Source organism: Amphiprion ocellaris, chromosome 8 (genome assembly GCF_022539595.1).
Source record: "Amphiprion ocellaris isolate individual 3 ecotype Okinawa chromosome 8, ASM2253959v1, whole genome shotgun sequence".
NCBI classification, from domain to species: Eukaryota; Metazoa; Chordata; class Actinopteri; family Pomacentridae; genus Amphiprion; species Amphiprion ocellaris.
The window spans coordinates 37,883,675-37,907,298 of NC_072773.1; the positions used below are offsets into that span (position 1 = coordinate 37,883,675).

The window sequence follows — 23,624 nt, forward strand, 5'->3', positions numbered from 1 at the left end:
AATGATTCTCACCAGATTCTAGGATGTCATTTTAAAACTTGGTTAAAAACACCAGACCTGCCATCATGTCCAGTTTCTGCATGCTTGTTTAGTTGCTTTCATTTGGTTTCTGTCAGATTGTGATCTTTCTGACCTGTAATATGACAGGGCATTATTTTACACTCTTCTGGTTTCATTCTTTTAAGGATGAAGCTTTAAATGTGGCAGATTTAACCTCAGAATAATGGCTGAAAATTTGGCTTAAATTTTTCTCTCTGCAGTGATGCTGATTCTTCTGAAAATGATCCTGATGAACTGATATAGATGATAAAATGTCATGTGAGGCATAGAGAGGAAACAATCTGAAATGACCCGGTCACTGTTTGTCATCCAGTGTGGCCGTGCATGTCGCTGTGCACGTGTCGTCTCTTCTCCTGCCTCGTTTTCTGTTCTATCTTCTTACCTCTCTCTGTGTCAGAGCGTTTAACCCAGTGGAGGTGATTACGAAGCCTCTGACGTCTTTGATTCTGAGCTTGTGTGGAAACAGAACAGAATTCGTTAGCATCAGAGTGACCTAACTTATTTTTTTTACATGTAAACTCATCTCCTCACACTAAACGCTGTCTGTTGAGTGACTCTGCTGCAGTTGTATTCAAATAAACTCAGTATTTATAGCTGTTGGTTTGCAAGTTAAATTAATAAAAGATCCAAAGCTCCTCCCTGCTTGGTTCCTTGGTGTGTTTTTAACAAGGTTGTCATTTTCTAAGTGGACTACAACTTGATGGATTGCCTGTTTTTGTCCTGGTTATTTGGAGTTTTTGGATTGGAGAGTCCTAGTATTTCCACTTAATGGCTTTGTGCTCATCTATAGTCGTCTGTAGAACACTTCTTACCACCATGTAAACACACAGGATGTCACTGCAGTGTGTAACGCTGATTTATGTGTCTTTCCTTCAGTGTGCGCCGAAGCGTTCAACCCAGACGAGGATGACGAGGACACCGAGCAAAGAGTGGTCCACCCAAAGACAGATGAACAGCGCTGCAGACTGCAGGAGGCCTGCCGAGACATCCTCCTCTTCAAAACACTAGACCAGGTACACATCTGATATGTATGCAGGAGCACAGCTGGACAGAACAATGCTTACATGGGTGGGGAAAAGAAAAATTAATATGAAGAGTCAAGAGCAGGTTCAGTACTCAGTGGTATAGATTATAAATATATATACAGATAGACTTATATAGCTGTAGATTATACAGTTCTCTGGTGCTCTACTGGAGGGATAACATCCTCATTAAACCATTCAGTCACACCTTCTGTCTTTATTCACACTACCATTCAACAGTTTGGGGTCACCCAGACAATTCCATGTTTTCCATGAAAACTCCCACTTTTATCCATGTGCTAGAATAACTGCAGAAGGGTTTTCTAATCATCAATGAGCCTTTCAACACCATTAGCTACCACAATGTAGCATTAGAACACAGGAGTGATGGTTGCTGGAAATGTTCCTCTGTACCTCTATGGAGGTATTCCATTAAAAATCAGCTGTTTCCAGCTACAATAGTCATTTACCACATTAACTATGTCTACACTGGATTTATCATTCATTTAATGATCTCTTCACTGAAAAAAAAATGCTTTTCTTTTAAAATAAGGACATTTCTAAATGACCCTAAGCTTTTAACGCTACTTTATGTACACATATGCTAAACTTATTTGAATATTTAAACATAAAAAATGAAACCTGCAAAGGGCTTGATTAGGATACTCTCCAACGCATCCCATTATCCTTTAGAAGAGGAGAAAAAACAAGATAAGGTTGCACACACTGGCATGTATTTAGTGCATGTGTCTATAAGGAAAATAAATAATTAAATGAATTTACAGCAATTAGTTGTTGGTGGACGGGTTAATCCATGACAATAACCTTGCAAAGATAAAAACAAACCTTGAACAGAGTTTAAAATTAGAGATCTCTATAACTAAATTAATTCAACCAAAGTGAGATTTGTGACAGATTGGAGGGATGAATATGTAGTTATTTCTAGTGTTATAGCAGACGTGAGAGAGATCAACGGATCTACAGATAGATTTAGAAGAAACAAGTGTAAGGGAAAATATCCTGTGTAATATCCAAGAAAACGTCAGGAAAAGATGTGAAAAAACAACTATCAGCTGATGATGAGGGGTCATGGAGTGTTAGTTTTGTTGTGAGTTCTTTCATTCATGAAAGCATCTGCTGCTGTTTTCTTTCTTTCTATTCAGGTTTTTTATTCATTTATCACCTGTTTGTTGAGCAACAAATGAAAGACATTTACCTTCATTAAACTTTGCTGTGACCAGAATAATGGAAATAAAGCTGCTGGATCAGTCTGAGAAACATCCAACTAAACATTTATTAAGCATGTTTAATCACAAACCAACGCAATCTCTGTTCAGCTTCATCTGCTCTCATCAGCCCCAAACTTTTAATTTATAGTTGAATCACAGTAAAAACTAATTTGGCTGAAACCTATATTCGGGCAGAACTAGATCCTCCCTATTTTCCACAAAATACAGAAATCATCTCTGTGACGTCGCTACACATGATTCATCCATGTTTGTTTTGGCTGCAGAGATGAGCTTAAAATGAATTTGATGCTTTAAAACCTCCTTCTATTCCTGAACAGTACAACACTGGGAGTTAGCTCTGATTAATGGAGGATATTAGGATGGATTCCTCCTCTCTTCTTTCCCACATGGAGGTTCTCATGCAGTTCCTCTGCTGGGAGGATTTTATTTCATCTGATCTGCCTTCAGGAGCAGAGTTAGGGTTAGGAGCTGAACCTGAGACCTTTGTTGAACTCCAAACACACCTTCACCACTGCTCCTCATTTATGGATGGATGGATGGATGGATGGATGGATGGATAGACAGATAGATAGACAGATAGATAGGCAGATAGGTAGATACTTTATTAATCCTGAGGGATCTGACATGTTTTCTCTGGTCCTGATCCAGGAGCAGTTCTCACAGGTGCTGGACGCCATGTTCGAGTTGAGGGTTCAGCCTCAGGAGCACGTCATCGACCAGGGAGACGACGGAGACAACTTCTACGTCATAGAGAGGTAAGAGTTGGATCATTAGACCGTAATAGAGAGGTAAGAGTTGGATCATTAGATCGTCATAGAGAGGTAAGAGTTGGATCATTAGAACTGGGTCAGGTTGTAGAACATGTCCTTATAATCTGTGATCTAAGCAGGCTTTATGTTGTTCAGCTCTGTTTGAGGCTAAACTTTGTAGAGGAGTTGGATTAAATGACGCTGGACGAAACACATCTCATTTAGGCTTGATCCAAAAGTTCTCACGTGCACAGAGCGTGTGCACGGTCACGTGAATGCAGCGTGCGCTAACAGTAACCATCATGATGTCCCATGACTGCACTGTCAGCATCAGGACCTCTGGTCCATGGTTCTGTAACCACTTATGGAGATTTCTAGTGGACCTTAAACTAGAACAGTGAGCAAACATTACATGATCCAACCTTCATCTGAGGGATCAACCTTCATCTGGAGGACCGACCTTCATCTGGAGGACCAACCTTCATCTGGGGGATCAACCTTCATCTGAGGAATCAACCTTCATCTGAGGAATCAACCTTCATCTGAGGAATCAACCTTCATCTGGGGGATCAACCCTGGTGATCAGAGGAGGTCTGGTCATTGCTTTAATTTTGTTAATGAGCTGTTGGACTGTTAAGGCGAAGCTCTTCATCGCTCAGAACATTCAGTGCAAACAACCTGAACTGTGTCATGATGACTCCTGTCCGCTGTAGGGTCCTTTATCGGCCACAATGACTTCATACTCATTCCCCCCAGTCTGACTGCGACTTGATCCTTGTTCCCAAAATGAAACTCACTGAAAGGTCACACTTCGACTCAGAGATTTGTTGCTGTTTACAGGTGGTGCTTGACATTTTAGATAACAGGGCTTCCACTGAGTGTTAGGGGTGGTAGAAGAGCTGCTAGCGCTGGAGAGAAGTCAGATTTATACCACATGTTTAATGATCAGCCTGCATACATAAAGGAATAAAAAAAGACAGTTAAATATAGCAGCACATCCTAGAATATTAGGATGTCCCATAAAGCTGAATCAAAAATAGAATCTGGTAGTTAATAACAAAGCTGTTGCATTTGGATGCAGTGACAAAATGTGAACCACTGGTTGCTGGTCTATCCCACTGGTTGCTGGTCTATCCCACTGACCGCTGGTCTATCCCACTGGTTGCTGGTCTATCCCACTGGTTGCTGGTCTATCCCTCTGGCCACTGGTCTATCCCTCTGGCCGCTGATCTATCCCTCTGGCCGCTGGTCTATCCCACTGGTTGCTGGTCTATCCCACTGGTTGCTGGTCTATCCCACTGACCGCTGGTCTATCCCTCTGGCTGCTGGTCTATCCCACTGGTTGCTGGTGTATCCCTCTGGCCACTGGTCTATCCCACTGGCCACTGGTCTATCCCACTGACCGCTGGTCTATCCCACTGGTTGCTGGTCTATCCCTCTGGCCACTGGTCTATCCCACTGGCCACTGGTCTATCCCACTGACCGCTGGTCTATCCCTCTGGCCGCTGGTCTATCCCTCTGGCCGCTGGTCTATCCCACTGGTTGCTGGTCTATCCCTCTGGCTGCTGGTGTACCCCACTGGTTGCTGGTGTATCCCTCTGGCTGCTGGTCTATCCCACTGGCCACTGGTCTATCCCACTGACCGCTGGTCTATCCCACTGGTTGCTGGTCTATCCCTCTGGCCTCTGGTCTATCCCACTGGTTGCTGGTCTATCCCTCTGGCCGCTGGTCTATCTCTCTAGCCGCTGGTCTATCCCACTGGTTGCTGGTCTATCCCACTGGTTGCTAGTCTATCCCACTGACCGCTGGTCTATCCCTCTGGCTGCTGGTGTACCCCACTGGTTGGTGGTGTATCCCTCTGGCCACTGGTCTATCCCACTGGCCACTGGTCTATCCCACTGGTTGCTGGTCTATCCCTCTGGCCGCTGGTCTATCCCACTGGCCACTGGTCTATCCCACTGGTTGCTGGTCTATCCCACTGGTTGCTGGTCTATCCCTCTGGCCGCTGGTCTATCCCACTGGCCGCTGGTTTGGCCCACTGGCCATGATGATCAGGTCGACTTGGCTTTTAACCATCTCTACAGGTGGTGAGGTAGCTGCAGGTGTAACTGGCCCCTCCCACCAGGTGTAACCTGAGAACAAAAGGAGAGAATAGAAACTAAAACCCATCCTATCCTACCAAGGAAGCTACCAATTTCTAGAACAGCATTCTCAGATCTTTGTCCTATACAACGGTGAATTTATTGCTTTTAGATGTTTTATCAGTCTCAGTGATAAACCTGAGACTCCACTGACTGAGGAATCGGTCCTTTCTTTGTCATCACTCAGCCCAGTGATGATTTACCCTCCAGATGTCAGTTTCTACCCCTACAGAGCAAACAGTCCTAACAGTGTTTGACTGCTGGCTGCTCTTTGTTTATCCGCTCCGGCCTCCCTTCATATCAGCGTAGCTCCACTTGTCTGCTGTTTTTCCATCTGCATGCACTCTTTCTGCCACAGCGTGCCACCTGTATGAGCCATGACCTTTAAGAGCAGCCTGGTGGTATTCTGTCTGACCTGTAGTGGAGCTAATGTCAGCAGCAGGGTGGAGTTCAACACAGAGAGAATGAGGATAAACAGAAAGAAAAGCAGGAAGGGAAGCAGCACATTGTTTAAATGTTCCTACAGAATCCTCTGAGCCTCGCTGTATTTCTACACGTCCTCTCTGTTTCTTAATGTTCCTAATATTAAGGTCTGGTTGTGGCACATCGAGCTCTCTTCAAAGAATAGGGTTAGGGTTAGCCATGTTCTGGTTCCTGTAGGACAGGAAGCAACCAGGGGACCCTCAGGAACCAGGACTAAATATATAATATGGAGACCCTCAGAACCCCTCAGGAACCAGGAGTAAATGTATAGTAGGAAGTCTGAAAGATGTAAAAAGGATAATTGTTCTCAACTCTGATTGGCTAAAAAATGTACAGGAGGTCCTTGAATTACGTCAGAGTTCCGTTCCTACAGATAGATAAATGAAGTCGATTTGTGCCGTAAGTCGGAACTCCGGTGAAAATGTAACCAAAGCCGTTCCGCGCATCACTGTATCGATCAGTTCTTCATAAAGTCATGAATACCAACGACTTTCATGCATGTATGAATTATTTTACCAGAAGATAACAGAATATTGTACCAGACTGTTGTTGTTGATGTTGATGTTTCAATGTTTATTGTTCAGTTCCAGATTTACCTAATGTCAGTGAACGTACCATGTTTAGTTAGCTCACCTCTGATTGGCTGAGAGTCAGCAGTAGAGAGAGCTGGGAACGGCGGCTAATTCTGGAGCTAAGTTATGGGGTTTTTCTAGTTATTCTGCCGTTGGCTACGGTCCACAGTAGCCTGTATGAAGGTTCAATAAACCAGCAGAGAAGCAGATAAAGTCTCACTCATTCATCACAGAGGGTCGCTACAATATGTTGACCTGTTTTTACAACTTGACCCATGTTGGTCGGTGTTTCCTCCTGTTCCCAGCGTTTTATTCTATCTAATTTCACTTCCTTTTCTTCCAAGCATCAGAAGAGTCTGACTTACTCTGGGAGTCATAATGAAGGACAAAAAGTTAGTGAATGTAGCACAATCCAAGGTGGAGTACAACCAGAGAATGGAAACAAAGCCGTCTGATAGCACCATGACGACGAATTCATCCGCTCCACTCATCAACTAGTTCCATGTAACCAGTTCTGATGTAACGATGAAACGCTGTAGGTCGAGGACGCCATAAATCGAGGACCTCCTGTACTACTATTGTCTCTATCAGTCATAAATTAAGCCTTGTAGTCACCTTAGTACGCCACTCAGGCCTTTTATTTAGCTGCAGCTTTAAGGCTTCCATTTTCCCCAAAAAAACAGGAATAGCTACAGAGTTTACAAATGACTGTGCAGCTCACTACCAGAAATAATTCCTATTTGTATTTATTGATACTCAGTTTAGAGATCACTAATGTCCAGGGGTGGACCAGGTAGAGAAAATTCTCATTAAGGTCACCTCGTCTCAATTTGACCTTCAGCTATGGAGCTGCACCTCTAAACATGCTCAGCACTTTACCATCTACATCTAGAAAAGTCAATTTTTAGAAGAAAACATGAGTTAAAATTCCAACACTTCACTGTAGTAATAATTCATAATTAATTCATCATTACTGAGTTTTCTGTGTTTCATTCAGGAAGTGATAAAAGTCAAATAAATCTCCGTCCTTTTCTGTTCTTTTTTTTTATTTCTGGTGTGAAATTGCCCGCAGCTTTCATCCTGGTTTCATCCTCTGAATAAAGAGACAGCCACTAGTGATCATAGTAATCCAGTCCCAGTCAGCTAATACTCCACAGCTACAGGGTTTAGCCCCTCTGCTGAGCCAATGGGAGGACACGCTGTCTTACTAAATGACTGCTTAATCCTGCCAAGCAACAACGCTGCAAATTACCTTCCCCAGGTTTAATCCTCATAGAGAGGAGCATTACAATCTGTCAGACCAGTTACAACCAGTTTCTAATTAGCTAATTAGCTTCATGTATTCAGCTGAAAGACGTCATTTTATACCAGTTATTGTTATTCAGAGATTACTATTAGAACCAGGGATCAACCAACACGGGTTTATTGTGTTCTCAAAGTACCACGGTTCTGTCAGATGACTTTAGGGAGAGGTTGTGTTGATTAAAACCAGAGATCAGTCGGCATGAGTTTCACAGGGTCGATGCTGATTATTGGTGATTGAAAAAGTCCAGTAACTGATATATTTGTAGAGGCTGTGTATTAAATCTAATGTTTAAGAGCATGTGATATCAGGAACCTGTCATTCATCACTAGACTTCTTCATTAATAACTGAATATATAAAATATAAACAGGAGAGATTAAATGATCTCCTCTTTTTCTGGTGCTGTTCTTCTCTATGTTCTTAATATTTCACTGTTCTGTCCCTTTCATCACCGACTAAGGTCTAGATCTTTAATCTTCATTACTTCTTGTTTTCAGGTTAATCTGTGGCTGTATTGTAACTTAGCTGTTAGCTTAGCATTATCCACTGAGAGAGCAGCTAATGTCCTGGTTTGTGGAAACGACTCGTGTTTCTTGTTCGGTTTTTGCTCCTTTGTAGATATTTCTGTGACCTTAGAGGGAGGACAGACTGGAAGAGGCTGCATCAGACCTAAAGTATTTAATTTATCAATAATCAGCCAATAATTTTCGGATAATCAGTGAGTCCCTAATAAAACCAGTCAGTGGGTTCATGAAGCCTAAAGGTTGGTCTAAACGGACTGAAAGTGGATGGATTTGTTCTGTTGATTTATTTGTTCCGTTTATTTGTTGTTTATTTGTTCCGTTTATTTATTTGTTGTGTTTATTTGGTCCGTTTATTTGTTGTTTATTTATTTGTTGTGTTTATTTATTATGTTTATTTGTTCCATTTATTATTTGTTGTGTGTATTTATTTGTTGCGTGTATTTATCCCGTGTTCCGGTCTTGTCCAGGGGCGTGTACGACATCGTGGTAACAGGAACATGCGTGGGCCAGTACAACAATAAGGGCAGCTTCGGGGAGCTGGCACTGATGTACAACACGCCACGCGCTGCCACCATCGTAGCCACCCAGGAGGGGGCGCTATGGGGACTGGTGAGGACAGCACCACATGGATTAATGAGGATGAATGAGGCTGATTTAACAGTTTTACATAAATAAACTCCTGATATGTTTAATAAATCAGGCCTTTGTCAAATTACAGTTTTAAGATCTTTTTTTAAACTCTTCAAGCCTCAAGTTGTCTTTTGGGGATTTTTTTGTGAAATTTAGGAAACTTTCTGTCTCCAGTACGCTGAGCTGTGATGCTGAGAGTTAAGAATGAAGTGTTTTAATCTATGAATGGATCCGGTTAGTTTGTGCAGCTGCAGCGCCTCCTGGTGTCCAACAATAGGAAGAGCAGCAGTCAGACTGTCCAGAGACTCTGGTTTTACTTAAATTTAGTTTTTTATTTTCTGTCTTGTAGGACCGTGTTACGTTTCGGAGACTCATTGTAAAGAACAACGCCAAGAAGAGGAGGATGTACGAGTGTTTCATTGAGTCTGTGCCCTTACTCAAATCCCTGGAGGTGAGTTTAGACTGGAGCATTTTATATTACAATGATTATTATTATTAATAATAATACATTTGAATCCCTTATTTACCAGGAGTTCAGCTTTTTCCCTTTCAGTTCTGAGTAACTGCACTTCAGATTTGCAGCCTAGTTCTGTGCTTAATGGTTGTTGGACAGAAATGCTGACAGAAATACTAAAGCTACTGAATTAATGAGCTTTAATGAAGCTAAATGAACTTATTTTTACAGCTGAGCAGCAGAAGATGTAAATATTTCATTGATTAGAAATCAGAAACAGTTTTTTTGTAGGTTTTCACACATGAGGAGTTTAGTGTTTTAGTGCATATCAGTAACATGTAGGTTAAAAATCTGTTTCCAGGACAAATAAGAAGCAAGAGTTCAAAGAAAAATGAGCAACCAGTCGAGTAAAGGGATTCTAAGGCTTAGAAACTAATAGAAATACTTCCAGAGTGCAGAAACGTGCACATTTATCACCTTAGACTTAGATATTGATCAGTCTGAAGCTGAACAGGTGGAACATGGAGAAGTAAAAGGATTTCTGATGGACATCATCTGCAGTATTCTCCTGGTTTCCTCTCATTATCTATCACCTCCTGACCTCCTGTCTTTCTCTGCTGGTGTACAGGCAACAGAGAGGATGAAGATCGTGGATGTATTAGGAGCCAAGCAGTTCTCAGATGGAGAGCGCATCATTACACAGGTAAGACGTGAATAATAGCACATCTATATTCATATATATAGTGTAATTATATCTAACTGTTGGTTATTAATCCTCAGGGGGACAAGGCTGACTGCTTCTACATCGTAGAATCTGGGGAAGTCAAGATCATGATGAAGAGTAAAGTAAGAAGATGAATCCTCTAATTTATGTCACTGTTCATCTCTAGAAGTAGATTCTGGCAATAAATGGTTCATGAGTAGCAGCAGTAGCTCAACATCTTCCTTCATGCAGTAGTTTCTGTAGCTGAATGTCTTCCTTCCATCCAGTAGTTTTAATAGCTGAATATCTTCCTTCATCCAGTAGTTTCTGTAGCTGAATATCTTCCTTCATCCAGTAGTTTCTGTAGCTGAATATCTTCCTTCCATCCAGTAGTTTCTGTAGCTGAATGTCTTCCTTCCATCCAGTAGTTTTAATAGCTGAATATCTTCCTTCATCCAGTAGTTTCTGAAGGCTGAGTATCTTCCTTCCAGATGGTATTCCTGTGACAGTGACAGCCCACACTCTCCATTAAAGCACCAGAGGACTGAAGGTTCTCCTGGTTTCTGCCTAGCAACAGCGGGGGAATCGCTGGTCTGCTGAGGAGGACAGAAGCAGGCTGAGTGGTTTGTAACCTTTAATCTGTTCTCTGCAGACGAAGGCAGACCATGCAGACAATGCCGAGGTGGAGATAACGCGCTGTAGCAGGGGGCAGTACTTTGGGGAGCTGGCTTTGGTCACCAACAAACCCCGGGCCGCCTCGGCCTACGCAGTGGGAGATGTCAAGTGTTTGGGTAAGAAAAAAAACACTTCATCAATGTTGATCCTCCTAATCAGAAAACTGATCATCAAGTCGTGTGATAATCTGCATTTTCAGCATGTTTATGTGTGATTTTCTTTATCTGAACACAACAGTTTACACATTAATTTATTACCAACAATCACAGACACAAACACTTTGTAGTTGAACTCTATGTGAAACCAACAGCAGCTACTAACCAGTATTTAATCCTTTCCTGCCTCCAGCATGCCCTGGTGTTCATTTCCCTCTAACTGAACTGTTGTGCTTTATCTCTCCTGGTGTGTTTAGTTGATAGAAAGACGTTCTGAGGTCATTCCTCTGTTAAAGTGGCGCTCTGATTCCAGCTCTACAGACAATGAGCAGCTCTTCACTTCATAAAACCAGCAGCTGGCTGTTTCTGTCCTCTGCTCTTGCTGTGGTGAAATCTGTTGGTGCTGCTTTTTCTTATTTATCTTTCAGTCAGGATCAGTCTTGTTCTCCTGTTCAGCTTTAACCACAGGAACAGTAAACTCTCTACCTGCAGCCACACTAACTCACCTGTCTGCAGCTTCACTGTCATCCAGTGCTACTGCAGCAGCTCAGCTCATGGTGTCTTATCGAAGATGAACCAGACTACAGGGTCTCCTGAGAACATGGAGGTTCCCATGGATCCTTAATAAGTCTTAGAGACACTAATCTAAGGATGCGGTGCTGATTGGTAGCAAAATGTTTTAACTGTGTCTATGAAAGCCTTCTGATGGTGAGGAAGTAGAACCAGTGACTGGAACCATCTGGTGTTAACGGCAGATCAGGATCAGAACAAACACTGAGGTGTTGTTTTGGTCCTGATGCTCCGAGCAGATATCTGCTAGCTGGACACAAGTTGGAGATCCAACCCAGATTTCATAGCATCAGTGACCCGTCATCAGGAAATGTTCATGAGACTCAAACTGGGAACGAAGGCAGAGCAGAAACAAAAAACTGTCTACAGGTGCCACAAATTTACCAGTTCTGATGGACCTTCATCCACCTCCATCTCCTCCACCCCCAGCTCCCCCAGCTCCATCTCCTCATCCACCTCCATCTCCTCCACATCCATCCTCAGCTCCATCCTCCAGCAGCAGATCTCCAGACATTCAGGTGAACGTTTCCACTGAAACACCAGAGACCAAACACCAATCATACAGTCCAAAGAGGGAGCAGAAGACTTCTTCCGCTCAGTGTTTCCAGACTCTAGAACATCCATCCATCCATCATCCATCCATCCATCCATCCATCCATCGTTTAATCCTCATCAGGGTCATGGGGGGTGGAATCTATTCCAGCTGATTGAGGGTGAAGTCAGGGGACACCTGGGCAGGTAACAGTCTATGACAGGTTCACCTGGACAGGTAACAGTCTATCACAGGTTCACCTGGACAGGTAACAGTCTATGACAGGTTCACCTGGACGGGTAACAGTCTATCACAGGTTCATCTGGACAGGTAACAGTCTATCACAGGTTCACCTGGACAGGTAACAGTCTATCACAGGGCTACACACAGAGACAAACATTCACACATACAGACAGTTTAGAATCACCAGTTAACCTCAGCATGTTTGTGGACTGTGGGAGGAAGCTGGAGAACCTGGAGAAAACCCACACATGTCCAGGAGAACATGGAGACTCCATGCAGGAAGATCCCAGGAAGGCCGGGACACAAACCTGGGATCTTCTAGCTGAGAGGCGACAGAGCTAACCATTGAACCACTGTGCAGCCCTCCAGATTAAACATAAAACCTAAAATAATATTTTGGTGATCAGTGATACTGTTCATTTAGGACAGCGGTGGCCTGAACCTTCCACTGGGTGGAGGTCGAATAAATGTGTTAAACCCTGTTCATCCTTCTTCTCTCTGCAGTAGTAGACGTGTTTAACCCTCTATATTCTGTCTCTCTGCAGTGTTTAATCCTCTATATTCTGTCTCTCTGCAGTGTTTAATCCTCTATATTCTGTCTCTCTGCAGTGTTTAACCCTCTATTTTCTGTCTCCCTGCAGTAATAGACGTCCAGGCCTTCGAGCGTCTTCTGGGTTCCTGTAAGGAGATCATGAAGAGGAACATCGCCCACTATGAGGAGCAGCTGGTGGCTCTATTTGGCTCCAGCATGGACCTGAGAGACTGAGCCTCCACCACCACCTCCGTGCCTTCTATCTCACACACACACACACACACACACACACACACACACACACACACACACACACACACACACCAACATACATCCTTCTCCCATCATGCAGCAGTGATACAGACTCATCAGCTTCACACACAGACACATGAGGAAGTGTTCTTGGCTCACCTGCAGAAACACACACACAGCTGTGTAGGCACTGAGTGACGCTCACTCCCCTTAGTTTGCTTACCCCTTCCCCTCGTGCACATCCTATCTGAACACTCCTCCATCAGCTGATTGGGTAGAGGCACTAAAGATCTCCATCCATCCATCAGCTACCTGGTCAGGTGACTAAAGGCATCAGCTTATTGGTCAGCCTCTTCTGCAGCTGAACGTCTCACTGACCTCAGAACAGGTGAAGCAGCATCAGGACAGGAAGTTCAAGCACTCCAAACACGTTTTTAAAAGAACTCACGCTTCATCTGTTCAGGCTTTGCATTCACCTGAACACGAGCCTCAGCCAAGGACACATCAACCTGCACACACATAAAACACACACACACACTCAGACATACTCAGAAACACACATAAACACACATCATGGTAAGAATGGAGATGACAAACTTTAAGGATCTCTGAAAAGGAAAACCAATCAAAAATGCAAAAAAAAGAATAAAGTTTAAAGAAGACATAAGTTTTATGAAGATAAGAAACAGAAGCTTTGATAAAATATTATTTAAATAAAAAAAACAGTGTTTCCTGGTGGGAGGCGGGGCAGACCTTTGGCTCCGTTTCTTCCTCTGCTGTTGTTGGTTGAGTTAGTGCTGGTGATTATTTCCACCGGAGGTAAAACCAGAACAACCCGCCGTTTTCTAGGTGGTTTTCTGGGTCATCCATGCCACACGTCATCGTATTGAATTAATTATTAATGTATTGTTATTATATATTCAGTTGTTATTTTTTTGTTTTACTTTGACCAATTCTGATAAAATTCACCATCTATCTCTGACAAAATGTAAAAAGAGGAAAAAAAATCTAATACAACATATTAGTGCTTATTTCTCCTTGATTATCCTTGAATGAGTTGTCCTGGATAAAAAACTGAAAAAATAAAGCAAACATTTTGTTAAAAATCTGCCTCTTTGTTCAATTTTTACTTGAACTCAACAAACCCAGAGTCCAGTTGGAGAAATGTTGGATCTGGATGATTTAGAGCAGAACACTGAGGTTTCATTGACGATTTAGTGATCCGACCAACTGAACTATTTCTCTGTAAAGCTCTGCTGCACTGCTCTGTTAAAGCTGGAGTAAACAGGATTTATTCAAATTCTGTTTTTTTTTTTCTTCTTTTTTTGCCTTTTCCACACGTCTTCCGACTGCAGTTTTGCTTTTTTTTCTCTTTCCTACAAACTCAACAGCTGAAATCAGATCTACAGAGAAGTAGTCTGAGAAATATAAAGTGTTTTAAAATGTGAAGTAAATCCGCTCTGGTCGACCGAGATCAACCTGTTACATGTCTTCTGTATTTGTTTCCCAAAACCACATGCAGATCATTTAGATTTAAGTATAAACAGTAATAACTTGTTGAAAATGCAGCTGTTTGTTTCATATTTAGTTTTAAAGATGATTTCCATCTCTCATCATTCAGAGGTTTTTTTTTTTTATTTCATCTTTATTTAACCAGGAGAGATCCCATTGAGATTAAGAACCTCTTTTTCAAGGGAGTCCTGGCCAAGATCGGCAGCAGCAAGTACAAAGCACAGTTATAAAATGACACAGTTAAAACATAAAGAAATAATAACAGTTAAATTTACAAGCAAGTTATAAAAAACAAATTTTGTGGAAATGGCCTCAAGAACTCGAAATTTAGATTTAAAAGCACTCAGTGAGATGATCTCAGTTTCCAGTATTTCTGCAACATATTCCATGAAAAAACTGCAAAATAAACTGAAGCCTTTTTACCTGAATCAGTACGAACACATGGAACTGAAAGAAACTAATAATCTGGTGAATGGAGTGATTGAGGATCACAACTTTTCTGTGCCGTTAAGGAGCAAATGTAGGGCAGTAGTCCAAGTATCGCCTTATATATGAAAATAGAAGATGGATTCCTCTGGTGGCTAAAGTTGGCCATCCCACCTGAGAGTAGAACTCACAGTGGTACGTTGACATTTTACAGTTGGTAATAAACCTAAGAGAAGCAAACAGAGTCAACCATTCATACACAAAAGATCTCCATAATCCAACACAGACAACAAAGTCGCAGTGACGAGCCGCTTTTTTACACTAAAAGAAAAACACAACTTGTTTCGAAAATAAAAACCCAGTTTTAGCCTCAGCTTCTTTACAAGATTCCCCACATGTGGCTTGAAAGTGAGGGAGTCATCAGGTATTTATACATCTGAACCTCCTCTATTTCATGTCCCTCCAGTGTGGACACTGAGGGAATCATCTGTGGACACGTACTAGAGTTGGAGAACAACATCAGCTTAGTCTTGTCTGCATTAGAACAAGTTTCAGGTCCAGTAATGAGTGCAGGACAGAAACAAACACTTTCTGCAGGGATTTAACAGCCTGAACAAGAGTTGGTCCACAGCAGTAAATAACTGAGTCATCAGCATAGAAATGTAGATTAGAATCTGACACATTTAGACCCAGATCACTGATATAAATAACGAATTAAAGGGGACCTAATACAGAACCCTGCGGCACCCCCTAGTGGACAGTAACACATTCAGAGCACAGACCATCATATTTAATGCACTGAGTCCTATTATTGAGACTCTTTCTGCTCTGATTTAGTTGAAGCTTTTATAATCTTTGGATATTTAAAATATTCAGGTCTTCATAATCCTTGGAGCTTCAGTAAACTGGACTTCTCTTTTTTTCTTTTGCTCTTAGGATATTAAAATGTCAGTAAATGGAAGTTTTCCACAGATAGATCCAGTATTTACCAACATATATTTTTTAATTTTCAGCTTTCCACACAGTGAAATTTGATCCTCTGTTCTCAGGAGCTATTTAAGAGTTTTCAGTTATTTCTCGTCACGCCATTGATTCTGAATCTGCAATTGGACAAGAAGATCAAATAATCTCTGGTTATCACTGAGTTTAATTTATATATTTAAAAAAAAACAGTGAAGGACCCTATGGAATCACAGGAGTGCCACAATAAAATATAAATAAATAAATAAATAAATAAGGAAATAAATATGTAAATATAAAGAGAAATAAATAAATAAATAAATGGAAATAAATATGGAAATATAAAGAGAAATAAATAAATGTGGAAATTTAAAGAGAAATAAATAAATGTGGAAATAAATGTGGAAATATAAAGAGAAATAAATAATGTGGAAATATAAAGAGAAATAAATAAATGTGGAAATATAAAGAGAAATAAATAAATAAATAAATAAATGTGGAAATATAAAGACATAAATGAATGTGGAAATATAAAGACAAATAAATAAATAAGGAAATAAATGTGGAAATATAAAGAGAAATAAATAAATAAATGTGGAAATATAAAGAGAAATAAATACATAAAAAGGAAAATTTTGTCTTTGCTTTTCCCTTTTTTTTTTTTTTTTTTTCGATTTTGTCATTGTCTTTTCCGTTTTGCATTTGCCTTTTCCTTTTGGCACTCCTCAGTCCACCAAGTAAAAACAATGACAATAGACTCTGCTTTCACTTGGTGGACTGAGCTGTCAATCAAATGGCTCTGGGCGGGGCTTTCTCTCCAGGGTGGGTAGTCGTACCTGATCACAGGATTCCTGCCTGACAGCAGCTCCTAGCACGGCTGAAGTCAAGTGATGGCACCGTGGCGCTTCTGCTGATTCTACCAGCAGACACTGAAAGGGCTCTGATAGTTCGGTAAGTTAATGTTTATTTTCTTATTGGTGCCGGTTTTAATGCACTTTATATACACCTGTAGTGTCAGATATAATTTGTACGGTGCACTCCAGATGTCGATGGAGTTTATTTGTGTGTGGGTTGACCAGAGAAGAGAGTTAGCATCCAGTAAATATTAGCTTTAATGTGAATTAGCGATGCTAACCGAGCTAGCTGCTCAGTCATAGCCTGATTAAAGCTAACGTAGCATTAAGCTAACGATGTTTGTGTTGTGTTTCATGTAAACAGCTGAAGTGTGTTGTGTCAGTGTAATGTGGTACATTTAGTTAATAAAACTGTTCATAGAGACGCTGGTTCACATTAATGTAACGTTTAGAAAACCTAAATGTGATTAAAACAGTGAGGTTAAGGTTCTATGTTGTCAGTAGTCCTGAATATCTGCTGAGTCTCTGAAGTTAAACTGGAGAAAACAGTAAATCAACTCTCTAGTTAACATTGTTTAATGGCTGATTCACGTTATAGTACGTATTCCTGCAGTGTAGACTGGAAAAATAAACTCCCAGAATATGATCAAAGTAATGATGAACCTCTGCTGTTGATGCTGATACTGTGACGTTTCTCTTCATCTCAGGTGTCTCATGTTCACTGTGAGGATCTTCTGAGTGAAGCAAACAGAAGGAAAACCTCATCTGGTTGTGAAGAAGGAGACTGAATTGACGACATCCTCAGTGAACCACTTCCTGTTTAACTTTCAGTTACAGAAGGACAGACCAACTCTCAGCAGTTTATTATTCTCTGTCCTTAGTATTCACAGGTTCTATTTATCACCTTTAACTGCATCTCTGCTGTTGGAGCAGAAATACAATATAAAAAGTCCATGTTATATATAGCAAATATGCAGCATTAAAACATCAACACATTCAGGGCAGGAGCTTCATTATTACCTTTATTGCACATTTAAAAACTACATTATTTAACAATTGTGAACTGTAAAGATGTGTAAACACATGAAATAAATGGATGAAATAAACAACGTGTTGCTGACAGTGAAGTGTAAATACTGAACAGTCACAAGACAAGTTGTATTATGAAGAGAGGAGCTGAATCTGCAGCATTATTGTTATTACTGGAAGGATGAGGAGGACATCAGTGCTTCTCTTCCTCACAGTGATGAAGGAGAAAAGACTCTTCAGACAACCACAGCTGGATGTTCATGTTCTCTGTAGCTCTCAGTCCATCAGACTAGATGTTTCCAGTGATCCAGACCAAGGCTGGAAGGAAAAGACACTAACAGTGAGAAAAAGCTCTACAAGGTTCTTTCAGTCCAGCTGCTGGAACATTAAATCTAATAACTGTAGTGTTCATCATTACTTTGATCATATTCTGGAAGTTTATTTTTCCAGTCTACACTGCAGGAATATGTACTACAACATGTGAATCAGTCATTAAACAATGTTAACGACTAGACAGCAGATTTACTGTTTTCTCCAGTTTAACTTCAGAGACTCAGCAGATATTCAGGACTACTGACAACACAGAACCTTAACCTCAGTGTTTTAATCACATGTAGGTTTTCTAAACGTTACATTAATGTGAACCAGCGTCTCTATGAACAGTTTTATTAACTAAATGTACCACATTACACTGACACAACACACTTCAGCTGCTTACATGAAACACAACACAAACATCGTTAGCTTAATGCTACGTTAGCTTTAATCAGGCTACTACTGAGCAGCTAGCTCGGTTAGCATCGCTAACATTAAAGCTAATATTTACTGGATGCTAACTCTCTTCTCTGGTCAACACACACACAAATAAACTCCATCGACATCTGGAGTGCACCGTACAAATTATATCTGACACTACAGGTGTATATAAAGTGCATTAAAACTGGCACCAATAAGAAAATAAACATTAACTTACCGAACTATCAGAGCCCTTTCAGTGTCTGCTGGTAGAATCAGCAGAAGCGCCACGGTGCCATCACTTGACTTCAGCCGTGCTAGGAGCTGCTGTCAGGCAGGAATCCTGTGATCAGGTACGACTACCCACCCTGGAGAGAAAGCCCCGCCCAGAGCCATTTGATTGACAGCTCAGTCCACCAAGTGAAAGCAGAGTCTTTTGTCTTTGTTTTTACTTGGTGGACTGAGGAGTGCCAAAAGGAAAAGGCAAATGCAAAACGGAAAAGACAATGACAAAATCGGGAAAAAAAAAAAAAAAGGGAAAAGCAAAGACAAAATTTTCCATCCATCCATCCATTATCTATACACCGCTTAATCCTCACTAGGGTCGCGGGGGGGGGGGGGCTGGAGTCTATCCCAGCTGACTCGGGCGAAGGCAGGGGACACCCTGGACAGGTCGCCAGTCTGTCGCAGGGCCACATACAAAGACAAACAATCACTCTCACATTCACACCTACGGGCAATTTAGAATCATCAATTAACCTCAGCATATTTTTGGACTGTGGGAGGAAGCCGGAGTACCCGGAGAAAACCCACGCATGCACAGGGAGAACATGCAAACTCCATGCAGAAAGATCCCGGGAAAGCCGGGACACGAACCAGGGACCTTCTTGCTGCAAGCCGAAAGTGCTAACCACTACGCCACTGTGCAGCCCCAAAATTTTCCTTTTTATGTATTTATTTATTTCTCTTTATATTTCCACATTTATTTATTTATTTATATTTCCACATTTATTTATTTCTCTTTATATTTCCACATTTATTTATTTCTCTTTATATTTCCACATTTATTTCCTTATTTATTTATTTATTTATTTATTTATTTATTTATTTATTTATTTATTTATTTATTTATTTATTCATTTATTTATATTTTATTGTGGCACTCCTGTGATTCCATAACACCAGATAAAAACAGGTAACAACAGGTAACACCAGATAACAGGTAACAGCAGGTAGGTCTTTTTAGTGTATTTTTATGTGTAATACCACTCCCAGCCACAGGGGGCGGACGTCACGCCACAGCACCGCAGCGCTGTTCCGCTTCCGGCTGCCAGGAGGACGAACAGCGCCTCTGAAATGTAGGGGAAGTTAGAAAGGAGCAGAAATAGAGGTTTGAAGACGAGAAACCAGCAGCAATTAGAGGTTTAAATCCTAGAATGGACTTTAAACATGTCAGCGGTTCCTCCTCAGAGAGTCTCAGAGCAGAATTCACCTCTAATGAGGAATAGTTAGCCCTTTAGCACGAAGCTAACTGTGTTTTTAGCATGAAGCTAACGGTGTTTAGCATTACCTTATATGGAAGAAAACTAAGGGAGGAAAATGTCCAGAATGAAGACAAATAAATTACTAAATAAATACTTGTTTCATCAGTCTAGTGTCAGATCTGCACAGAGCAGCTAAATGTTCAGTTTATCAGGATTTTATTGAACTTTATCTGGACTTAAAAATATTTTAGCTTAAATACAACACATGGCTCACCATATACTGTAATATACTATACTATATATAATATACGACGCTATACTATAATATACCAGTACCTGTAGTAGTTAGTTACTGTAGTACTATAATTACGTGTTGTAGTTAGTTACTGCAGTACTATAACTACCTGTAGTAGTTAGTTACTGCAGTACTATAAATACCTGTGCCAGGTGAAGTAACACCAGTACATATATTAAAATATTATTACAGTAGAACTCTGTGATCGTGGTGCACTAAAGCATAATGTGAGTTTAATCAGCTTCTGACTGTCTGAAGGCGTTTTTTTTTTTTTTTGTTTGTTTTTTTTTTTTAATTTTGGGTCCAACAAAAAAAAATTGATTGTCATTTCTCTGTGATGTTAAACTGAATGTTGTTGTTTTTAATCAGTTTTAGTAAATTCATTTTTTCTGTTTTTTTAAATAATTTCTATAACACCAACATAATGAAAAATAATCACTCTTTTATACAATTAGTGGTTAAATGGTTAGAAAATAAGCCAAATATCCAAAAAGTCACGAGTTTGGTTCAATAATCAATAATTCAATCAACAAAAATTGAATCATCAATAGTTCTTTGGTTCCAGCTTCAGAAATGTGACTTTTAGTTGGATTTCTGTGACACTAAACTGAATGTTTTTGTGTTTTGAATCATTTTTCTTCATTTTGTATAAATTAAATCATCAGTTGAGAAAATAACCGACAGATAAATTGATTGTGAAAAAAGCTGCTTTAGTCTAATTCTGGTTTCCTCCAGAATAATGAGCAGTGGTCAGAATGTATTTATCAGTAATAAACCCTGTAATAATTACACATAATTATAATAATTCGTAATATTATAAATAAAAGGTAGTAATCCTAACCCTTACCCCGTCTTTACAGGATTAATAAAATGCTTCTAAAAACATTAAAGGTTAAACAATTAGAAAATTAGAGAATTCTACTGAAAGTTTGGAAGATGAGCAATTAATAATTTAGTCACTGATTGTCTGAGTGAAGTTCTGAGGGTTGAGTTGGTGTTCCACAGCAGTTTAAGGATCATCTATAGAAGGTCCCAGTCTGGATCCCTGTGATCTGATTAACCCAGAACAGAGGAGCTGCACCTTTAAACTTTTCTAACTTTTTCTGAATGAATGGAGTCTGACTAAAACCCTGATCGTCACAGGTCTGAAGACCAAACATCTCCAAACTCCAGACTGGACTCTGATTGTGAGATCTCAACACTGAAGCTGGATGTAGAACCCTCAGAGAAGGTCCATGTGGTTCCCCTCCACCGACGTCCGGACCTCCTGGTTCCTTGTGCAGATCTGGTGAACTCAGAGTGGCAGAGGAGCCAGGCAGCCCGGGTCCACGCCCTCCAGAAGTCCTGCTCAGACTTCCCGGTCTGCCTGGTCCTCCTGCGGGGCCCCCGGGGGTCCGAGAGGCTGCTGGGTCACGCCCGTCTGTCCCGGGTGGTGGGTCAGGGAGGCAGCCTGTTCCTGGAGTCAGTGGTGGTCTCTAGGCCGGAGCGAGGAAAGGGTTTGGGCCGGACGCTGATGGAGGAGACAGAGCGTTACGCTAAGAACCGAGGCTTCAGACGCCTCGTCCTCACCACCCACGACAAGCAGCACTTCTACGCCCACCTGGGATACGTCCTGTCCACGCCGGTGCAGAACGCCGGCGCCATGACAACCTTCGTTCCCATGGAGATGCTGCTGAGGTTCTCCAGGACGTCCAACGAAGAAACGCAAAGAAGGACGGAGGATCGACAAGCTCAGGGAGGAGGTGGTGTTCTAGGATCATCTCCTCCTCCTCCTCCCCCCTCCATCCCTCCTCCTCCTCCTCCTCAGTCTGTGGAGCCAATACTTCAGACTCTGACTGAAACTCCCTACAGAGATGCTAAAGGAACTTCCATCTACTGGATGCACAAAGACATCTGATGAACACACACACATTAATGTGCACACACACACACACACACACACACACACACACACACACACACACACACACACACACACACATATAAAACACACACATGTTGTTGTCAGACACAGATAAAGAACACCGAAGGAAACTCTGCTGTCAAACCAAAGGACTCATGGATGAAGTTGTTCCACATTCAGACTCGGTCCTCTTCAGTCACGTCTTCATCCGTTCATCAGACTTCAGGTTTTCTGCATCTTTTATCTCCACGTCTGTGAGAACCTGACATCTGAAGTCACTTTAAGCTAAATTCTGGTACCGGCACAGATCATGAGTCTGACCAGGAAGGAAAGTGTGAAGGATGAGGAACACTAAAAGCCAGAAAATGGTCATAAACCAGCATTCTTTAACCCTCTGAACCCCAACATCTGCCAGCAGGTTTAAAAGGTGTGTTATCTATTTAGAAATCTGCTAAATGAAATCATTTATCAATGCAGAGAAACTAAAAACAGAAACAATCTTTGGATTTTTACCTTCAGATGGTCGTTAAACTCCTCTGAAAGCTCCAGGTCTCCACAGAGGAAAGACTTTAGACGTTCTCAAATTAAACTCAGGAAATATTTGGATTTTCACAGTCAGAGGATTTTCCATTTCCAGAGAAGAAGCATTTATATCTGGAGAACCAAACTGTTTCAAATCCACTCCATCCAGAACTATTGAGAGCATTTAATGTGTGATGGGATGTCTGGAGGTGGAATGGATGGTTTGATTTATCTGGTTTATGGTGACGTTTTTTAGAAAAGGTCTGCTTTCTGCAGAAACAAATACAATCACTGCTTTAGTCAGAGTCCAGATAACAGGTTTCTAAGCTGATAAATGGATTTTATGTTTACTTGAAGACGCCACTAATAATTTATAAATAATAGTGTCAGAAATCAAACCTCAATCTTTTATCTGCTGCTGTTGTTAAATTATGGGATGTTGTGATGTTCACCAGGAGTTCTGAATGTGCTGTTTATTGAACCTTTTAAAGGTTTGTTACATTTCTGAAAAATAATGGAAATAAAGAGAGTTTATTAAATATTTCATTGACGTGTTTATTTTTACACAACTTTTAATTATCAAACAGTCATTTAACGTCAGTGTTGCTTCTAGTAGATGTAGTCAGTAAAACAATGATCAGCCTTCCCTGGTTTCCTTCAGTTTCTTCTTCATTTTAAATCCTGCTACCACTAAAGGTTTATTACCTGAACAGGACTTTAAATTCAGCTGATTCCATCATACTTTATGTCCTGTTTAACAAATATCCAATAACTTCCAAGGACTAAGGGTGAAATTTCTCAAACATCCCTGAACCTTAAAACCCTTGAGGCGTTTGATTGCGTAAAACTTTCCTCATTACACCGTTTAAGAACAGAAAGAATCATCAGATTTTATCAGAACGTTGCAGTTTTATCTGGAAAAATAAAGTTTAAACTGGGATGTTTCATCACAGTCACATTATTCTACATGTCTCTTTTTTAAATATAGAGTTTGCTTGATTCTGTATAAACTAAAAATTCTGTGTTGCTCTGAACCACTGAAGCCTTTAGACC

The 23,624-nt window shown here is 40.9% G+C and overlaps 2 protein-coding genes and 1 long non-coding RNA gene across 4 annotated transcripts in view; 2 read left to right on the top strand and 1 right to left on the bottom strand.

Moving 5' to 3' along the window:
- Positions 1 to 13,957, top strand: part of prkar2aa (protein kinase, cAMP-dependent, regulatory, type II, alpha A) — a 64,379-nt gene extending 50,422 nt beyond the window's left edge. For both annotated transcript variants that reach the window (XM_055013046.1, XM_023272528.3), the window contains 8 exons: positions 937 to 1,073; positions 2,981 to 3,087; positions 8,573 to 8,714; positions 9,085 to 9,186; positions 9,818 to 9,892; positions 9,970 to 10,035; positions 10,545 to 10,683; positions 12,709 to 13,957. In XM_055013046.1, coding sequence (XP_054869021.1) covers positions 937 to 1,073; positions 2,981 to 3,087; positions 8,573 to 8,714; positions 9,085 to 9,186; positions 9,818 to 9,892; positions 9,970 to 10,035; positions 10,545 to 10,683; positions 12,709 to 12,833 — 893 coding nt within the window. In that variant the 3' untranslated portion in view covers positions 12,834 to 13,957. The remainder of the gene's footprint in view (positions 1 to 936; positions 1,074 to 2,980; positions 3,088 to 8,572; positions 8,715 to 9,084; positions 9,187 to 9,817; positions 9,893 to 9,969; positions 10,036 to 10,544; positions 10,684 to 12,708) is intronic.
- A 3,655-nt stretch (positions 13,958 to 17,612) lies between these two features.
- LOC129349533 (uncharacterized) lies at positions 17,613 to 18,838 on the bottom strand. The gene is made up of 2 exons (XR_008602570.1): positions 18,606 to 18,838; positions 17,613 to 17,950 (listed from the first exon to the last, which is right to left on the bottom strand). It is a non-coding gene; the product is annotated as an uncharacterized LOC129349533 (long non-coding RNA).
- Positions 18,839 to 19,672: 834 nt separating this feature from the next.
- Positions 19,673 to 23,112, top strand: naa80 (N-alpha-acetyltransferase 80, NatH catalytic subunit). Its single transcript, XM_023272527.3, has 2 exons — positions 19,673 to 19,725; positions 21,290 to 23,112. Coding segments are annotated over exons 1-2 (756 nt in total). The 5' UTR covers positions 19,673 to 19,723; the 3' UTR covers positions 22,044 to 23,112.
- The last annotated feature ends 512 nt before the right edge of the window (positions 23,113 to 23,624 follow it).